Source organism: Cyprinus carpio, chromosome B10 (genome assembly GCF_018340385.1).
Source record: "Cyprinus carpio isolate SPL01 chromosome B10, ASM1834038v1, whole genome shotgun sequence".
NCBI lineage: Eukaryota > Metazoa > Chordata > Actinopteri > Cypriniformes > Cyprinidae > Cyprinus > Cyprinus carpio.
Window position 1 is genome coordinate 2,646,256 of NC_056606.1, and position 19,898 is coordinate 2,666,153.

Below are 19,898 nucleotides of genomic sequence, written 5' to 3' on the forward strand. Positions count from 1 at the left end.
GGGGGCCCCGAGGTAATGGCACTGTTATTTTAGGGTCGTGGGCTAAAATGTTTTGGGAACCCCTGATCTAGTGCACAAGACAGAGCATTTTTAAACACATCTGATGAAGGTTTTATTAATATTATTCTCAGCAGGTTTGTCATCAGGTTGCTTAAGACGGCATGGTCACTTGCCAGACAATATGCCTTAATGTGACGAGCGAGCCATAGGCTGATGCATCATCAGGCCCATCTGTTCCCTACAGTGAGCTGGAGAGCGCGTGTGGCTCCTCAAGCAACCAGCATCCACTGCTTTACAGCCAACAGCATTGATGTCACTTTTACAAAATGGAAGAAAGCTTTTCTTACTGATTTGCTTTGGTGTGTCTTTGTTGCTTAATAATATTAATAATAAAAATAACAATGCTTCACACCTTGCACAACGACTTTAACATTAAAGACTTTATTAGTTAGAAACTAACTGGAAACAACATAGCAAGACATTTATAATTGTATTTAAGTATGCTAAAGGACTGTGAATCAGTTAAGCCATTATTCACACAGCTTTATGTGATAAATCAAGATCAATCACAACTTATTTTATATTTAAAAAAAAAAATGTTTTTGGAATGGAGAGAAGTGTGAGTTACAGCACAATATTTTTATGCCCACTTTTTTGGTAGGTAATATATATGTATGGATAGGCTTAAAGGGTTAGTTCACCCAATCTTGCGTTTTTGTAAGAAAAATTCAAAACTTAATTATCACTTAAATGTAGCTTGCGCCAAAAGTTGTACACGGAAGCAGCTCCAGGCTGATGACGTATGAGATCAGAACTGTGTATGCGCCAGTGAGTCTCGTGAAAAAATTTGCAGGCCAAGAGTGCACAATTTCCAGGAGTTTCCTTACTTTAGCAAAGGAAAACCAGTCTCCTCTTGGCTTATATCGAAATGCTCTGACATTCTTCTTTACAAATCTTTTCAAATAACTTCTTATGGACTGATGCATGCAACACCCGCTGAGTGCCATTAAACAGCTTGAAAGATCGAAGAATTTTTTTTTTATATAACTCTGACTGGATTCGTCTGAAAGAAGAAAGTCATATACACCTAGGATACAATGGGGGTGAGTAAAACTAATTTTCATTTTTGGGTAAGCTAACCCTTTTATATGGTCATGTTTTCAAATGAATGCATTGTTGCACTTCCACAGAAAGTTACACAGTTAGTTGGCCAGTCTCTGTATTATTTCACTTGCTCACTAAAGCCAGCTGTTTGTCATATTTAGTGCTTGGCAAGTGTAAATTTTAGACTGTGGTAGTACTGACAGCATTCATGTCATCTCATTACATGCGTGTTCATACTGATACTAATCTATTGTGACAAAGCGACTGGATGTCATTGAGCTTAACAAGAGTCGGAGGTGACATGAGCAACAATGACCGCTGGCAATGCAACAAAGTTGAATATTATGAACTTTCTAATGAGCAGTGATGTGGCTATGATGACCATCAACTGTCCCTTTAAGCAAGGGTTTACAAACTGTGGGTCACTTAACTGCAGCTAAATTTGTGTTTCAATGACACACACACTCACACAGTTCAGTCTAGGGCTGCACGATATAGCTTACCAACATTAATTACGAAATTGCAATATTCTTTTTGAATCACAATTAAGTCTGCGATTAAAAACATGCGTTGTGTGTTCTGAAGCGCGGGCGCGAACGACTTGTAATAACAGCGAGGGTCTCAGAGCGACGTCATTTTTAAAAGGCTTAATCGGTCAGCTTTATTAATCAGAAGAAACTCGCTCACTTCAATGCGCTGTATTCTGCATGAGATTGCATACACCAGATAATTCAAATGTTACGGAAACTGTTTCACGTAGGCTATGTTCATTCATTTAACAACAAATGCAGGGTTAACTGTAACACTACAAGATTTAAACATTTCCACAAAATTTGGTATTATTTCCTTACCTTATCATCTCTGTATAGAGAAAAAAAATGTGCCAAAGTTCTAATCTTTTGAAGATGTTGCTGATCATCTATTTAACCATTGCAAATGTAAATTTCTGACTGAATGTAGATTTCTGTCATTTCGGTTTTAGTGTTTTATTTTAATCTCTAAACTGTTTGTGATAGTTCTGCTTCACTTCTTATGCTTAGCTAAAAAAAAAACGTGTTGGGTTGTGCTCCACTCTTCCCTACACACACGGGAGGAACATGAATGCATTCTCTGCTCTGAACCCCACGATGAGTTTAACAACACTCGATTATTACAGTTTACCGGATTGAACATGTTTCATATTTTAACATCTGTAAACAAAGAAATTAAAACTTAAATAGTAGTGAAATTTTACTGTTGTACTATAGTATTAAAAACTGGTTTTCGTATTAAACTTTTAATTAAGATTCAGCTTAAAGTAATGCCAATTGATTTTTGGTGGGTCGTAAAATAGATTATATTTGTCTAGAAAGGAAAAGTTTGGGAAACGCTGTCTTTAAGGACAGTCAGTTCACACAGTGGCCATATCCATAACGCCCCAGGCCAGATATTTCCCATTATGTGCCTGAATTGGGAACTCTTTGTAAAATAATTTCAATAACATATTTCAAATCAGGAATAAAGTCTAACAATGGCATGTCTTTAAGGACAGTCAGTTCACACAGTGGCCATATCCATAACGCCCATTGTAAGTTATTTCAAATTGTCTTTTTAATTTTTGTTTTTGTTATTCTGGAATTGTATGTAGGAGTAAAACATATCTGTTATACAGCACCTGAGTGAAGACAGTGGAGCTGATGCGACTGGACACTGCAGATGAATGCCTGAGTAGAATGATTTAATTGCTGTGAGTGTGAAGACAAATTTACACTGCGCTCTAAATAGAGGCACGACAAGAGCAACAAGGGATCAGTCTTTTCAGGTTTTGGTTTATGCAGATGGTCTCTCAAAAAAGATGTAAATGATGTTAAACATTATTATTACAATGGGTAAATATCATACACACAAAAGTAAATGGAATAACAGTAAACCCTCTTTAAATTGCTTTAAAAATGAATGCAAAAAATACTAAGATTCTTTAAAACACTTATAATATTTTAATCATTAGATTGTTTGATTGTATAAAACCATGTATGAGTCTCTTTTAAGACTGGTAAGATTTTGTAACCCCCTTGCAACCTGCTGTAATGTTTGTTTTGTTTGTTTGTTTGTTGTTCAACCCCCTTGCAACCCGCTGTAATGTTTTATTTATGTTTGTTTTGTTTGTTGTTATTTTTTTATTTTTCATTTTGAAATTTTAGTGTTTTTATTTTTGGTTTGGATGTAAATGGGTTAAAAAAATCAATCTTTTGATTGTCTTTTTTTAATATAATGGTACTATATATATAAATGAGAAGGGTACTTTTCTATTACTAATATTAAATGTTATAATTTCATATAACATTTAATTTTCCCTTGCAACCGATCTAATAATTTTTATACATACTAGCGCCTGCATTTATATCATAAAATAAAAGTGTAGTGGCTGTCCAAATAAAGGTCTGACACCACGTCAGCAAATTAGTAAATCTTGATTGTTTTTTAAAAAATTTGTCTTATAATAAAATTTGTGGAGTTATTTGGTTATGTATTTATTTGGTGATGTATAGAATAAAATTTTGTTTTTTATAAATTTTTATAATTATGTATTTATTTGGTGATATTTTGGCATTATTTTGTGATATATCCATTTTATTTTTTAAAAACGTCAACGAAAAAAAATAACATGTCATATGTATAACATGGTAAATGTGCACAACTTTCGTCTGTGGACTCTTTTCATCACACAGCTAAAATTGTCTGATATATTGAATTAAAATTTTACTTTGTTTTTTGTTTTTTAATTTTCCCGATTTTGTAGATTTTTTTTGTTGATTTTGTTAAATTGATCAATGTTTTGATTGTTTTTTTTGTATTTTTTATTTTTTGTGTTTTTATGCCTGCATTTTACTGTTCCCTTAACTTCAAAATGTTGGTAGGTAAAAATATGTATGGATAGGCTATTTTTCAATCTTGCGTTTTTGTAAGAAAAAATTCAAAACTTAAATCACTTAAATGTAACTTGCGCCTTACACGGTAGCAGCTCGGGCTGATGACGTATGAGATCAGAAGCTGCCAGTGAGTCTCGTACGTTTGTTAACAGGATCAAAGGAAAAAGTTTCCTTACTTTAGCAAAAAAACCAGTAATCTTGGTCGAAATGCTCTGACATTCTTTACAAATCTTTTCAAAATAACTTCTTTGGAATGATTGAGTGCCATTAAACAGCTTGAAAGATCGAAGACAATTTTGAATACTACTTGAAAGAAGAAAAACACCTAGGATACCTGGGGGGTGAGTAAAATAATATTCATTTTTGGGTATGCAACCCTTTTATATGTCCCTGTTTTCAAATGAATCATTGTTTACTCCACAGAAAGCACAGTTAGTTGGCCAGTCTCTGTATTATTTCACTTGCTACTAAAGCCAGCTGTTTGTCATATTTAGTGCTTGGGCAAGTGTAAATTTTAGACTGTGGTAGTACTGACAGCATCATTCATTACATGCGTATCGTCTGATACTAATCTGTGACAAAGCGACTGGATGTCATTGAGCTTAACAAGAGTCGGAGGTGACATGAGCAACAATGACCGCTGGCAATGCAACAAAGTGAACTGGCATTTATTCAAATAAAAAAAATATTATGAACTTTCTAATGAGCAGTGAGTGGCTATGAAAGAACTGTCCCTTTAAGCAAGGGTTTACAAACTGTGGGTCACTTAACTGCAGCTAAATGTGTTTCAATAACACACACACTCACAGAGTTCAGTCTAGGGCTGCAGGATATAGCTTAACAACATTAATAACGAAATTGCAATATTCTTTTTATCACAATTAAGTCTGCGATTTAAAAATGCATTGTGTGTCTTGAAGCGCGGGCGGCGCGCGAACTGTAATAACAGTGAGGGTCTCCAAGCGACGTCATTTTTGCTTAATCGGTTTATAATCAGAAAAACTCGCTCAAATTTGCTGTATTCTGCAGATTGCATACACCAGAAAATTCAACTGTTACGGAAACTGTTTCACCTATGTTCATTCATTTAACTGACCAAATGCAGGGTTAACTATAACACTACAAGATTTAAACATTTCCACAAAATTTGGTATTATTTCCTTGCCGTATCATCTCTATATAGAGAAAAAAATGTGCCAAAGTTCTAAAATCTTTTGAATATGTTGCTGATCATCTATTTAACCATTGCAAATGTACATTTCTGACTGAAGTAAATTTGTCATCTCGGTTTTAGTGTTTTATTTTAATCTCGAAACTTTTTTTGCTTCACTTCTTATGCTCATCTAGCTAAAAAAAAAGCTCCACTCTTCCTACACAAAGGAACATGAATGCATTTTCTGCACATGTTTAACAACACTGAACAGTTTACCGTAGTGAACATGTTTCATATTTTAACATTAAACAAAGCAACTTAAATAGTAGTGAAAACTGTTTCCAACTTTGATTAGTATTAAAAACTGGTTTTCGTATTAAACTTTTAGTTTAGATTAATGTTAAAGTAATGCCAATTGATTTTGTCTAGAATGGAAAAATTTGGGAAACGCTGTCTTTAAGGATATATCCATAACGCCCCGGGCAGATATTTCCCGTGCCACAGGGAAATAAAATTGAACATTTCAAAAGGTATAAGTCTAACAAATCATTTTTGTGTGCTTCTTAATCTCAACTTGTGCAAAAACAATTTCACATTTACTTTTTAAAAATTTAGGACTACAGGCACAATATGTAGGAGTGAAATATATCTGTTATACAGCACCTGAGTGAAGACAGTTGATTTTCTGAATGCCTGAGTAGAATGATTTAATTTTGTGAGTGTGAAGACACAAACCCTGCGCTCTAAATAGAGGCACCGACAAGAGCAACAAGGGAATCAGCCTTTTCAGGTTTTGGATGCAGAAAAAAAGATGTCATTTGATGTTAAACATTATTATTACAATGGGTAAATATCATATACACAAAGTAAGTGGAATAACAAACCCTCTTTAAATGCTTTAAAAATATGCAAAAAATACTAAGATCTCCATTAGAATTTTTAAGATTCTTTATTATACAAAGTTATTCAAAGATTTTGGAAATTGTATTGGGCAATTGTGTATTAGAATGTTTAAAAAATTTTTACAACCTGCTGTAATGTTTGTTTTGTTTGTTATATTGTATGTAGATATATACACACACACAGCATTTATGTATATATATGGAAAAGTGTATATTTTATATATTTTATCCCCATTTGAGTTTGTAAATCGATATTGTTAAAAAAGTGATCAATCTTTTGATATATATATATATATATATATATATACTACAGCATTTGCCTTTCTATTACTAATATTAAATGTTATAATTTCATATACCATTTACTTTCTTTAACCGATCTAATAATTTATTATACATACTAGCGCCTGCATTTATATCAAAATTAAAGTCTAGTGGCTGTCCAAATAAAGGTCTGACACATGTCAACAAATCAGATAATATCTTGGCCGATGTTCTTATAATAAAATATGCCAGCAATACAAATATTGTTTTTATTGTATGTTATGATAGAGGTATGAATATTGTCAACAAATTTTTTACTAGCCCACAGTGAAATTCATAACAAAAAAAAATCATGCAGGACTTTGTTACTTTGTTGCTTCATGCAGGATTTGGGCTTCACTGAGAACTAAAGAATGACTAAAAAATAACGTCATATAGCACCTGGTTACGACATGGTAAATGTGCACAACTTTCGTCTGTGGACTCTTTTCATCACACAGTTAAAATTGTCTGATTTATTGAATTAAAGCACTTTACAGATGATGTACTCTAATTGAATGGAATCTTTATAGGGTCTGTTTATTTGCCTGCTGACCATTAAACTCATCTTATTTTATACCCTCATTAAAGTAGCACAGCTCAGTGTGAACTACAGGTTAATGGGCAGCATGCATGCACTGCAGGATCTTTGATTCTACTTGATAATTCATGCATTGAGAAAGATTCACACTGAATAATATTTTGGCCACAATCAGAATTAGATTTATTAGACATGAAGCCATAGCATTCCACTGTTGAAAAACATATACCATGATGTTTCATTCTACATGAATTTCATTCATATTAATTTCATTTTGATTAATCAATAATGTACAGGAGGCCTATAAAAATAAAGCATGCAGTTTCTATGCGCAGCCTTGAAATGTTGTGTAGGATGAAACGCTGGCAGCAGTGGAGCCTGTCTCAGTGCGGCACAGCATACACACAGACAGGTCAATTCACTGCTGCTCAGAATAAACCTCCATTCAATTCCACCAGTATAGTGGGTGCACTACACTACCTTTCCTTCACAGCACACACTAAAAACACAATAAAACTATGCAATTTAGTTAAGTCTCACAGCTACTGTAATTTTTCACAGGGAATATCGTAAATAATCAACACACTGGCAACTACACCATCATGTCAAACAAGGCCTTCCTGCAGTTCAAACAGTAAACCGTGGCTCTGATTCCCAGGGAATGCATAAACTGAAAAAAGGTCATAGCTTGTATATACTACCATTCAGTCGCTGCTCACCAAGGCTGTATCTATTTGATCAAAAATACAGTAAAAACAATAATATTCTGAAATATTATTACAGTTTAAAGTATTTTTTCTAGTTTTCTATTTTATTATATTTTAAAATGTAAATTTCTACCATTTAGTGTCACAGAATCCTGCAGAAATCATTCTGATATGCTGATTTTCTGCTCAAGAAATATTTTGGATTGCTTTATATTTTTGTGGAAACCATGGCCCATTTTTTCAGGATTCTTTAATGGACAAAATGTTCAAAAGAACAGCATTAATTTGAAATAGAAAGCTTTTATTACATTAGAAAATGCCTTTACTGTCACTGACCAATTTAAAACATCAATGCTGAATAAAAGAAAAAAAATAAATAAAAAAACCTTACTTAAAATGCATAAACTTTATGAATAATGCATTATAAATGGTTATTAAGGGGTATAATGCATTATAATGTGCATTGTAATACGTTGTATCTTGTCATAAATAATGATTACCAAATTTAAAATGCATAATGTAACAATGACTTGATAAGTGTTATAAAGTATTAACTGTGGTTACAATTATTCATAAGTTGCATTACAAGGCATAATTCATTTATTTAAACTACATTTATAATGCATTATACATAAAGGCTTTAAATAAAGTGTTAACAAAAATTATTTAAAAAAAAAAAGAAAAAAGAAAAACCTTTGAACTGTAGCTTTGGCTAAATGCATCTGCTAAATGCAAAAATATCAAATGATAATGTCAAATGCTGCATTGTCTTCCTTGTGGATTAGTGTTAATTTCGTTAACAAAAAATGATGAGACGACAATAAGGTCAATAATCTAAAAAGACTAAAATGTATTCAAATAATAAAAACTTTACCAAAAACAATAATAAACCAAAAAACAATTAATAAAAACTAAGACAATTAAAAATGGCTGCCAAAATTAATACTGCTATGTGGTTAATTAATAATAATCTTATTGCTAAAATGTCAAGTTTTCATTGACTAAAACTAGACTAAAATGTAAGTCTGAGCTGTTTCAACTGAAAGAAACTTGCAGTGACTGATCTTAAAATATATCAGTGCCTTTGTTTTATCTCAAGACGCACAACAGTATTGTTTTTTTCTAAGTACGTTCATAAAATTACTTAAATGTCCTAATTGAACTATTGCCTAATCCTAGCTTAGTCTAAGCCCTGTCTGTGAAACCTGGCCTTAGTCGACTAAACCTGACTTAAACTAAATAGGATAAGGTTGACTAAATATGATAAAAACTAACAAGGACATTTAACACGGGACTAAGACTAAAATTGAAAATGACAAAATTAACACTAGTGTTAATCCAAAACATCTGATGACCTCAGTTTCAGGACATTAAAAAATCCTTGGGTGTGTGGTAAAATCCTTTAATGATGTGGTTTAATGAGCGATTAATTGGATTGGTTATGACACAGATTAAGATGTATTATGAGCTTTCCCTGTGGACCATGGAATGAGTCAAGATTATTCCTTTAAATTGAATATAATTTTTTTATTTAAGTAATTTTTTTCTATAGAGTCTTTTATTTTACAACTAGATATAGGTAAAGTTTACATTTAGATTACTCAGAAATAAAACATTCAGCATATTAATCCTTCTGGAGATACCTTGATCATGGACAGTGAGTACATGCACCAGAAAGCTTGAGTTGTGAATGCAGTGTTCATGCTCACATGCACTGTGAACAGGCGTTTACATGAGCACATAAGCACATTAAAGGGGTCATATGATGCTGCTACAAAGAACATTATTTGGTGTATTTGGTGTAATGAAATGTTTATTATGAGATTTAAGTTTGAATAAAGAGGGTTTTTTTTTAAATAATGTAATTTTTTTTTTCTTTTTTTTGATTATTATTTTTATTCTTTTCGTTTTTTTCTGAAAGGTGTTGGTTTTTAAAAGCTAGGTGTGCTGTGGTTGGCCAGCTATCCAGTGCATCGTGATTGGGCGAATGCCTCAAGCGTGTGACAGAAATGTTATGCCTCTTAACATACTGTGATGCCCTGTCCGGACGGAGCGACGAGACAAAAACATAAAACCCATTATAAACAGACCAACTGATTTATAAATATGATGATTTTGGTACAGTCGTGTCTTCATTTTGGAAGGCCTCTAAACGAGCTATTTTTTTTTCTTTTTTCTTAACCTGCAAAAGACTGAGGCTTTTAAAAACAGAGTTCATCGTCACAGAGTTCACTCTAGGCCTCCAGCCTCCGCTAACTCAAGGTCACAGAGTTCACTCTAGGCCTCCAGCCTCCGCAACGGCAAAAAACGCGCGTGCTGGCGGATTCTACAAATGAAGCATCTGTTGGGCTTGCGGCAACCACATGTGCTTTTGACCCCAAGCGCTGGACCTGGCTACCACTTCAAGTCCACGTCAGTGAAGCTGATCCGGCGAGGGCCACAGTAGCAAAGTTTCATGTAATCTGCTGAAAAGCCTCAGCACGACCAGCAGGCCAAAACCACTGGTAAATGGTTTCACTGACCATGGTATTACTGTGCTCAATTGGCAGATATCATCCTCTATTGTGGAAGGTCAAACAACAGTAGTTAAGGCCGCTATCACAGTCCATACACCACAGCGTGCCACAGGCTGATTGCCTCCATGCCACGCGCATTGAAGCAGTCGGCGGCACCAAGTATTGAGTGCAATGAAACTAATATTTGAAGGTTGACTTTTTTTGTATAAAAGGTACACCTTTCTTTGCGTGATAATTTTTTCTGGGCGGAATTTATTCAAATCTTCCTCACATACTGACAATAAAGAGAAATGTGGGGGCGTGTCTAAAACGAGAAATTAATTTTTATATTATGGAAAATAATGAACTTTTTCACAATATGCTAATTTTTTGAGAAGGACCTGAAAATATATTATGGAAAATAATGAACTTTTTCACAATATGCTAATTTTTTGAGAAGGACCTGTAAAAAAACATATGATTAGAGACTTTAGTCTTTGCAACTTTACAGATCTTCTTTATTCACCAAGAGCTTGTAACACTCCAAAGAGAAAGGAAAAATTTAAATCGCATAAGAAAAATCACTCTAAGCAACTTCCCAAAAAGTTGATTGAAAATCATAAAGAATATTTCGACTTGTACTGAATATCCTTTGAGTACCATAAAATCCGTAATGAAGAAATGGAACCAGTATGTATAGCAGCACTGTAAATCTACCAACATCAGGCTGTGAAACTGTTGCCATGCTGACATGAACTCGCTGAGATAGAACTCTACCACAAACACAATAACACACACATATAAAATTAATACCGTACACACAGTAGGGCAACATTAAATCATAAAATGACTACAAAAAATATGAGTTACAGTTCAAATAAAGGTTTTCATAAAAACAAAGTTTTATAAAATGATAAACTTTGCATTTCAGCATTTAAACCATTTTTTAAGAAAAGGTGAGTCAAAAGTATCATTCATTGTTTAGATTTTTAGAGGGCACATTTGTTTCGCTTATCGATCCACCAGTTCACATTCACATCTGTGTGTTTGCTGCTTCACTCATGGCTGGATTTTCACATTGGTCTGAACAAAAACAGCAGACGGGCTTACTGAAAATGTAAATTCATCCTCTGCCAGTAGAGGGAAAGACCTGTACTCTGTGCTCATAAATGATACTTTATCAAGAGACTCAGTTCCCTTCAGTAATACATTCATATAACACCTGCAACACGTTTTGACTTGAAATGTGCATCATTCATATTTATTCAATGAAATAACAACCTCAAGTTTAATCCTGTCTTATCATGGTTCTTGTCTTTTGCCCCCAAATTTAAGATCTCTTGAAAGTACAATTAAGACTTTTTTTCTATCATTTAAGGCATTTTGGACTTTCATGGCTTTAATTTTGATAAAACTAAATTTAAGCCTTAAGCACCCACGGAAACCCTGTAAAACAATAAAAGCATCACTACACTGGGATCTTTAACACTGAAGAATAAGCTGTCCTCTACTTGTGTAAAGCAGCAGTTGTCTAAAGATAGCCACTGCGATTTTCCATCTAATATACAGTTATTAATCTTTTGAACTTTGATTTAACACTTTATTTTCAGACGGATGAGCTGTGTCACATCGCCTGCGTTTATAAACCTGATAACACACAATCATTCCATAAGCTTCTGCCACGAAGAAAACAATCTCTATTAAATGAAACACTTGAAATGTTCTTTCTTTAATTTATTTTAATTTATTTTAATTTATTTTTTAGTTCTGGATCAACAGGAGAACAATCCAAATAATTTAGATCAGTTACTGATCTCTCCAAATAAATGTGTATTAAAGCCTCCAAGATATGCAGAAAGACAACTAAACTGACAAATTAAGTAGTGCAATAAAGACAACTGAGCAATGCAGGTGTCATTTATTGCCAAGAAAAACGCACAACCACACTTTACAAGCAAAACATTTGATTGCTAGGTGTAAAATGACAACACAATAGATCTAGTCTATGTTTCTGCTGAATTCATCACAGGTCATGTGTGTTGAGTCCAGCTTCATGTGTGTTGAGTCCAGCAAAAATAGGCCTGATAAGAATAGAAGCATCGTAAGTGTGGAGGCAGTGATTGGTGTCTGATTACACGGAGGTGTACACTCACTCATGTCTCTGTTTTAAAAGCCAGACCTTCAACAAATCCAAAGATCTCAAAGATCTCAAGGGATTTCAGTACACCAGGACAGGACCTGAACATTCAAATGTTACTGCTGTAAATCCCTGTCAACTGGTGAACAGTTGCTCTTATAAGACATCATTCAGTATTTATACATCTGAGTCATGTCTAGTCCCTCCTTACATGGTTAAGTTTATAACTGAGCTTGCATACTTAGCCCGGAGGAAGACAGGTCCACAACACTGCTGTAATCAGGTGGTGGATCACATGACCTTCTCAGACTGCTTTCAGCGTGAACACCACCTAATAATTACAGTGCGTCCAAAATCACATACTGAGTAAGTACGACATTTGAAACTGAACGCACTTTGTGACCGTTAAAAAAAGTAACAAATATTAGGAATGCCGATCCGATCTGATTTGATCTGCTGATACTGAATATTGAGTATCTGCTGATACTGAGTACCAATCCGACAATTATTATTTTCCTAGTGCTGGGCACACATCAAGTACAAAAAATGGATATCTATAATCACTAATATCCAATATTGGATTTGGTGTATGTATATATGTTAATTTGGTAGAGATTTTAAAAATATTGTGTGCTCTCAATTAATAATATGGGACTACTGATATAAACTTCTTGTTATTTATATGTACAACAACAAGATAATGGGAAACATGAAGGGAAAAAATTTGAGGTAAGGATAGAAAGCATGAAGCTTGCGAATGTCAGAATGCCAGTCTGTCAGTCAATTCCGAAGCAACTCATAGCAATGCATTATGACAATGACGTCTCAGAGAGTCTGACAGAAGATGAAGTGAATAGTAAATAAATTACTTTTGAATGATTCCTTAAAAAAGTGTGCATCAAATACACTAAACACAGCAGTCTATGGTTAGGGTGTGAGGCATCCTTGATGATGTTCCTTGCCCTGCCCAGACAGCGCTTGTGATTAATGCTCTCAATAGTAGTTAGTGGGTGCCGGTGATCCATTGGGCAGTTTTCACCACCTGCGGGACTGCTTTGCGGTCTGATGTGGAGCCACAAGTCCACAAGAATTCTGGAACTCAGGTGAACTTTCTTAACCTCCTGATGTCGGCAAAGGCACCGGCGGGAGTGCTTGCATTTTTTCCTGATAACATCGAAAAGAACTTAAAATGCTCCGTCATTTTTGATCATACACATAAGTGTAATACATCATTTGAATCTGTGAAGGGTCTACCTTTATTTGTGTACACTCACGATATCAACAGAACATTGTGCTTTTGTGAAATAAAGAAAATAAACAGGGTGCGCTTTCAGCTGTCTCAGTCTCCGGTGGTTTGGCCGTTCATCCACACGCAAATGCAGCACCGGGTTACTGAAACCAAGCATTTTTTAAAACTCCTGCCAGGGTGAAGATTTTCAAAAGCTCTGCAGTGTTATCATGCAGACAGTGAAACTGGAGATTTTGGCTTGTGACGTCGGAACATGTTATCTCCGCCTACTGGAAACTTTTTCAAGCTTCTGATCGGCCAACATGGCTTTACGGTTGAGATTATTTTGCCACCTGTTGGCTTGGCATGCTCCTGACAGTGCTTCTTGGCATGCTTTAACATTTTTATCTGGACAGGGATTTTTTTTAAAACGGAAGAAGGAAAAAAAAAAAGTAACACTATTTTCAGAAATTTGGTAAGATGCTGAGCCTTGCGATGCGCATTCGCTGCCATCTTGTCTGTAAGATGGTCATCTACATAATTCACAACTAGAAAACAAGGCTATAATCATATACACATTAACATTAAACTGGCGAACATTTCAATAATACAAAACGGTCAGCCACTAAATTACAGTGTGTAACTAGAGTAGACAGAGAAATTAGATATTTGATGTATCAAAAGAGACTGTTTAATATTGCAAGAGATATCTGACAAACTGTGTGTGGTGTTTGCCAATCAAACGAAGACACGCAGTCTTTCACATTTACTGACACTGATGCTTTCAAGTTTATTTGAGTCCGTCTTCACAGTTGTTCTGAAAAGATGCTCTTAACAAGCCACAATGTTTCTTAAGGTGATGAAACTGCCCTTAAATCAATGTGCAGACAAAAACCTTGCTAAAAGAATTCTTGAAAACTTTGGCATATTTTTGTATTATTTCATAGGAAGAAACATTATCAAAACAGTTTCAGTGGTTATTAATATTCAAACTTTTGTCTGCAAAACCAAAGCAGTAATTCATAACCAATAACATTCAACTAGAACAACTGCAAATAACCTTACTTTTATTAAACATCCCATTTGTTTATGTTTATAAATAAATAAAGAGGGTCTGCATCATTTACTTATATGTATTTAATCCCATAAATTGGCAGCCTCAAAATAAACCTGAAATACACAGAAATTAGAAGCACTTTTGCCCTAAACTTATGATCTAATAATACCATAAAACATTAAGTTCTGCTACAAAGGTGCTTAACTTCTGATACCAAACCAAGTTCCTTCAGATGCCAAACCAAGAAATATGAAAGGACAAAATGATCCATCAATATATTTTGAGTTTTGCCAGGCTGATTTCACTCCAGAAAACAAGATTGTGACTTACACAACTGAAAACTTTACCTTGTACTGCAATTTACTCAAAATGTGCCATTGAAATGAGCTGGAAACAACTTAAAATGATTCTGGCCTTGCCGTCTCAGAACTTATTAAAGCTGTCTGATTGGTTGTCATGTTTGCAAGCCTGTCAAAGATGCAAACTGCTTCAACTAACTAAACCTAGACTAGATTAACAGCATCCATTACAAGAATTATTGTGACCCAACATCAAAAAGACATATTTGATAACAAAATGAACCTGAAGAACACAGTACACACCATTCTTCTGTTCTCTCATTAAGACAGATCAATCAGGCCATAAAAAGCTCATAAAAGTAGCCAGCTCATGGAGTTGGCAGAGGACAGTCACGACAGACGCGCAGCAAGGGCACTCGCTTTTGGTGCAGCTTTATATAACGCCTTATAAAGTGCTTACTGAAGTTACTGCCAAGTTATTAAGCATGCAATACACATCCTGTTAGTGTGAGCTTTTTATTACGCTTGGTATAGATTTATTGTAAGTGTTTTAAGTGTGGGTGGGGGGTGGGGTATTTAATTATCTATGTCCGCTGATTTTGGCAGATCACACTCATTTGAGCCCGAGTCCACACGGGGCTGTTTTGGCCTGTCACTGATTGAGCTCGGCTGCCAGGGGGTAGGGTTGATGAAAAAATATTGTATGGAAGGTGTGTAGCAGGTGTGATGGTGATGTGTTGGTAGTTGCTTGTAAGTTGGATCTTATTTCCGAAAATGAAGAACTCATAACTAAAGTATTTTAAGTAATTACAGTTACTTTTTTATGGACTACAGGATTACATATTCAAACAATGGCAGTAATTTATTCATAATTTGCTTATTCTGCTTAATTGTTTTCTCTCTCTCTCTCTCTCAGTTTTCCTTTCTAAAAGTCCTATACTGTGGCACACCACCAAATTTAATAATATCATGTATTAAATTTGCAAACCATGCTTCTGAATTTGGGGGGAACACCTCTAAAAGCAATTAGACCATGTATGAAACAAATAATTATGCATGTTACTAAACACTGGTGACGTACAGCTGTGAAACACAGTGTCTTCATCATATCCAGTGACCTTCAGTACCTATTGGTTATGGCAGTCTGGACAAAAATATTTCACACCTGGAAGACTTTGGGGCATGTAATGTCATTGCTGTTTTCATGTTTATTAATGTTTGTGCATATAATGCAGGGATTTGTCAGATGTCATTTTGGACATAAATATTTCACACCTGGAAGTTTTGTTAATGAGTTTTTGGTTATTTTTATTTCATTTTTTTATGTTTATAATTTTGTGTTTTTATTTTTTTGTGATGCTGACTTTTTCTGGAATGTTTTTTTTTTTTTTTTCTTTCTTTTTTTTTTTTTTTTTTTACATTTTTATGATTCAATTAATTAATAGCTTTTTATCAACTCACAAACCCACTACAGTTCTTCCATTTACTCCACTATGGGAAACCCTAGTCTAATATAATGTTTAATGCATTTTATGGTGTTGATACAAAATAAATGGATATATTTTCTTTCTCTTCACTTTTTTTTTTTTATCAACATGATGCATTTAATGGTAAGTTTAAACAAGTTAGATAATCTAAAAATAATTCAAAAGTATTCCACGTGGTTATCAACAGTTCTGTATTCATTTTTGTTGTTCCACTGCATCTTCTCTTGTTCCTGTAGCTCAAACAATACAGCAAAGCGCCAGCAACAGCAAGGTCATGGGCTTGATTCCCACGGAATAAAAGAACAGAAGAACACAGTATATCTTGTATTGTTTGTGTAGTTTAGACAATTTGGTGTTTTTGAGTTGAATTAACTGAAAAACACTGAAGATCTTGAATGCATTGTAGGTTTATGCATAAACAATTAACTCCACATAAAAAGTGAATGACAGTAGCAAACCTTTGCTGTGAAACGAATCATTTCTCTCTTGCTTCTGTCCAGTCTTTTTGTGAACGAGTTAAGAGCTCTTTTGTCCTGAGCTTGTCTCAAGGGCACAAACATCAGGTTGAGAGGGTCTGATTAGACAGCATTATGTGTTACACCCGGCTCAAAGGACCTGGAGCAGCTGATTTCTATTCTGAATATTTTTGTATCCATCAAGCCGGTTTTTAATGTCATGTATCCCTTCATACGTCATCTCAAAGAGGAACACTGAGAGATTTGTTTGAGACGTACCTTCAGCAGCTCCCGGGGGAAATCTTGTCCTCCATTGAGTCCGTCCAGGTTATTGATGAATTCCTGGCACGTCATCTTCTTCCCGATATTCTGTGGGGCATGAGAAACATTTATTGGGCTGTTAATGGGACAGGATGGCACTGTATTACCCTGAATTACCCCTGCAAGTCCAACATGACCTGACGCCACTGACAGCAGCAGAGGAGGGGGTCTCTAATGAATTCATGCTGACATCCCAGCATGCCCTCCTACAATGGCTGTAAATCAGCCAGTCCTGCTTTCTCATCAAATTTACAAACTGCCATTAAACATAAGGAACATAAGGCGGGAGGCCAAAATCTTTCAAAATATTTATCACTATGAATTTTTGTTTTTTTCATATAATTGTTCCTAGAAATTCCATGTAAAACAGTAAATAACACTAAGGCAACATTTTTTAAAGAAATTAATACTTTTATTCAGTAATGATCCATTAAATTAATTAAAAAACACAATAAAGGCTTCTATTAGAAATGATTTCTTTTCAAATAAATGCTGTTATTTTGAACTTTCTATTTATTAAAGTAAACAGTTTTAAAGTGCTTTTTTAAAATATGCATTTAGTTACACTTCATTTACTTACTACTGTAATAACAATAAATTATGCATAATTGCATGCAAGTAACCCTAAGACAAACCCTAACGCTAACCCTAACCATACAGTAAATATATGTAGTTAATTAATATTACTCAGGACTTAAATGTATAATTACACTGTAACAATCACATCTTAAAATAAACTCTAACCATGCATTCTTTTACAGAAATGTCTTGGTGCTTTACCACAGAACAAGTTATACTGACGATATAAAAATGTGATTCGATTGACTCTCCAATAACTAGACCCTGTTACTATATTTATATTGTATTAAATACAGTGTATCAGTGAAGCCGTGACACATGACACGTTCAAAAGCAATTAAGAGATTTAAATACTGGTTGGTTAAAACAAATATATTTAAATAGAAAACTGTTATTTTAAATTTTAATATTCACAATATAACTGTTTTTACTATTTTTGGTCAAATAAATGCAAGCTTGAAGAGCATACGAGACAAAAAAACTTTGGAACTATAGTCTGCATATAATGTCTATTTTTTAATAAACAAATAAACAGACAAATACATTAACTTTGCAAATGGAAAGGAGGTGACACCTTTAACTAAATGTACAGGATTAAGAATATCTACTACAATCCGAAACTGGTAATGTAATAGCATGAGATTATTTAACTGCAGTAATGACAAATGTCCCCTGAGCATTTGCTCTGGGCTATTTCATAGTTGAGCTCTGAGCTATCACAGTGCACAGCATAAATGAAGAAACCCCTCTGATTAATGATTACTAATTCAATCCATGGAAAGGTGGCAAAATTTTAATTTTAAGCATTTCCTTAATAAAAACAGAAAAATGTATTAATATCTGTAAAATAAGTAAATTAGCCAATTTTGTTAAAATGAAGGACTGCAGAAATGAGGACACCTTGATTTAATTCAACAAATGTATAATATCCTAGTAATTAGTATGTCCTCCATCTTTTTAAGCATGCTGCTCTGACCCTTCTTGGCCCATAATGACAAACTGCATCCCAAATGTCCTCCTTTGTGCTAAGAAATTAAGCTTTTCACAAGCTCGTACAGTTGCCACATACTGTACACCGACTGCTGCTATTATATATCCTCTACAATTACTCTGTCTGAACAATTGATTTCTCCTTTTATAACGTCATAGACAAAGCCTGAAGGAGCGGTCGCTCGCATTCTAAAATAAAGCGCAGACGGTGTTTGTTCCACTGACTTTACTGTTCCTGCCAGCACCAGCCGAGTTTGTAGGTGGATGGCACTGACAAATGTTCAGACTGGCATGAGATATCAAAGCGAGACACAGGCTGCTTCGAAATACACCATTCCACAAGCTCTTGCGTTGCAGTTTCATCGGTGAAGCAGTGCTATAGCCTCATGTCATCCATCACTTTAACAGCACATCAAGCCATTTTTCTCTTTCTGATGTGACATGGGTCCGCAGCACAGATCACAAAGTCAGCAAAGACTGAGTGAGAATAAAACACTATTTTGCAAGAACAACGAATCATTCTCAAAAAAAAAAAACCTTTGGGCTTTGCTCAGTAACCAGATTTTATACACATATATAGTATGCAAACGTGTTTGTTTATTACACTGCCCCAAAATCTCATTCTCATTATGGTAATGTAGAAAAGGACTACTTTAATTAAATTGTGAATAAATCAAGTATGTTATAATGAATGCAATTAAAGCTACTTTATATTTAAAAAAAAATCGTTCTCTAACAGGATTGACTACCATTAGCTATTACAAACAGCTAAATATAATGACATTTTTGCACTGCTGAAAAATGCAGTTAATTGTCTTGTCACAAAAAAATGTCCCAATAAAAACAAATCTGAAAGACCACAGGATATGGCTTGATAAGTGCTGTTTTTATGTTTCTGAAAGAAGCCTCTTCTGCTTAAGACTATTTATTTAATCAAAAATACAGTAAAAGCAGTAATATTGTGAAATATTATTCTAGGTTTTATATGTTAAAATGTAATTTTTTCCTGTGATCAAAGCTGAATTTTCAGCATCATTACTCCAGTCTTCAGTGTCACATGATCTTCAGAAATCATTTTAATATGCTGATTTGCTGCTCAAGAAACATTTCTGATTATTATCAGTGTTGAAAACAGTTGTGCTGCTTCATGTTTTTGTGGAAACCAAATTTTTTCAGGATTCTTTCATGAATGGAAAATTCAAAAGAACATCATTTATTGAAATAGAAACTT

The 19,898-nt window shown here is 34.3% G+C and overlaps 1 protein-coding gene across 1 annotated transcript in view; it reads right to left on the bottom strand.

The window, feature by feature from the left end:
• psd3l (pleckstrin and Sec7 domain containing 3, like) overlaps window positions 1-19,898 on the bottom strand; it is a 114,225-nt gene that overhangs the window by 33,705 nt on the left and 60,622 nt on the right. The window contains 1 exon segment of the mRNA XM_042731964.1: window positions 17,057-17,146. Coding sequence (XP_042587898.1) covers window positions 17,057-17,146 — 90 coding nt within the window.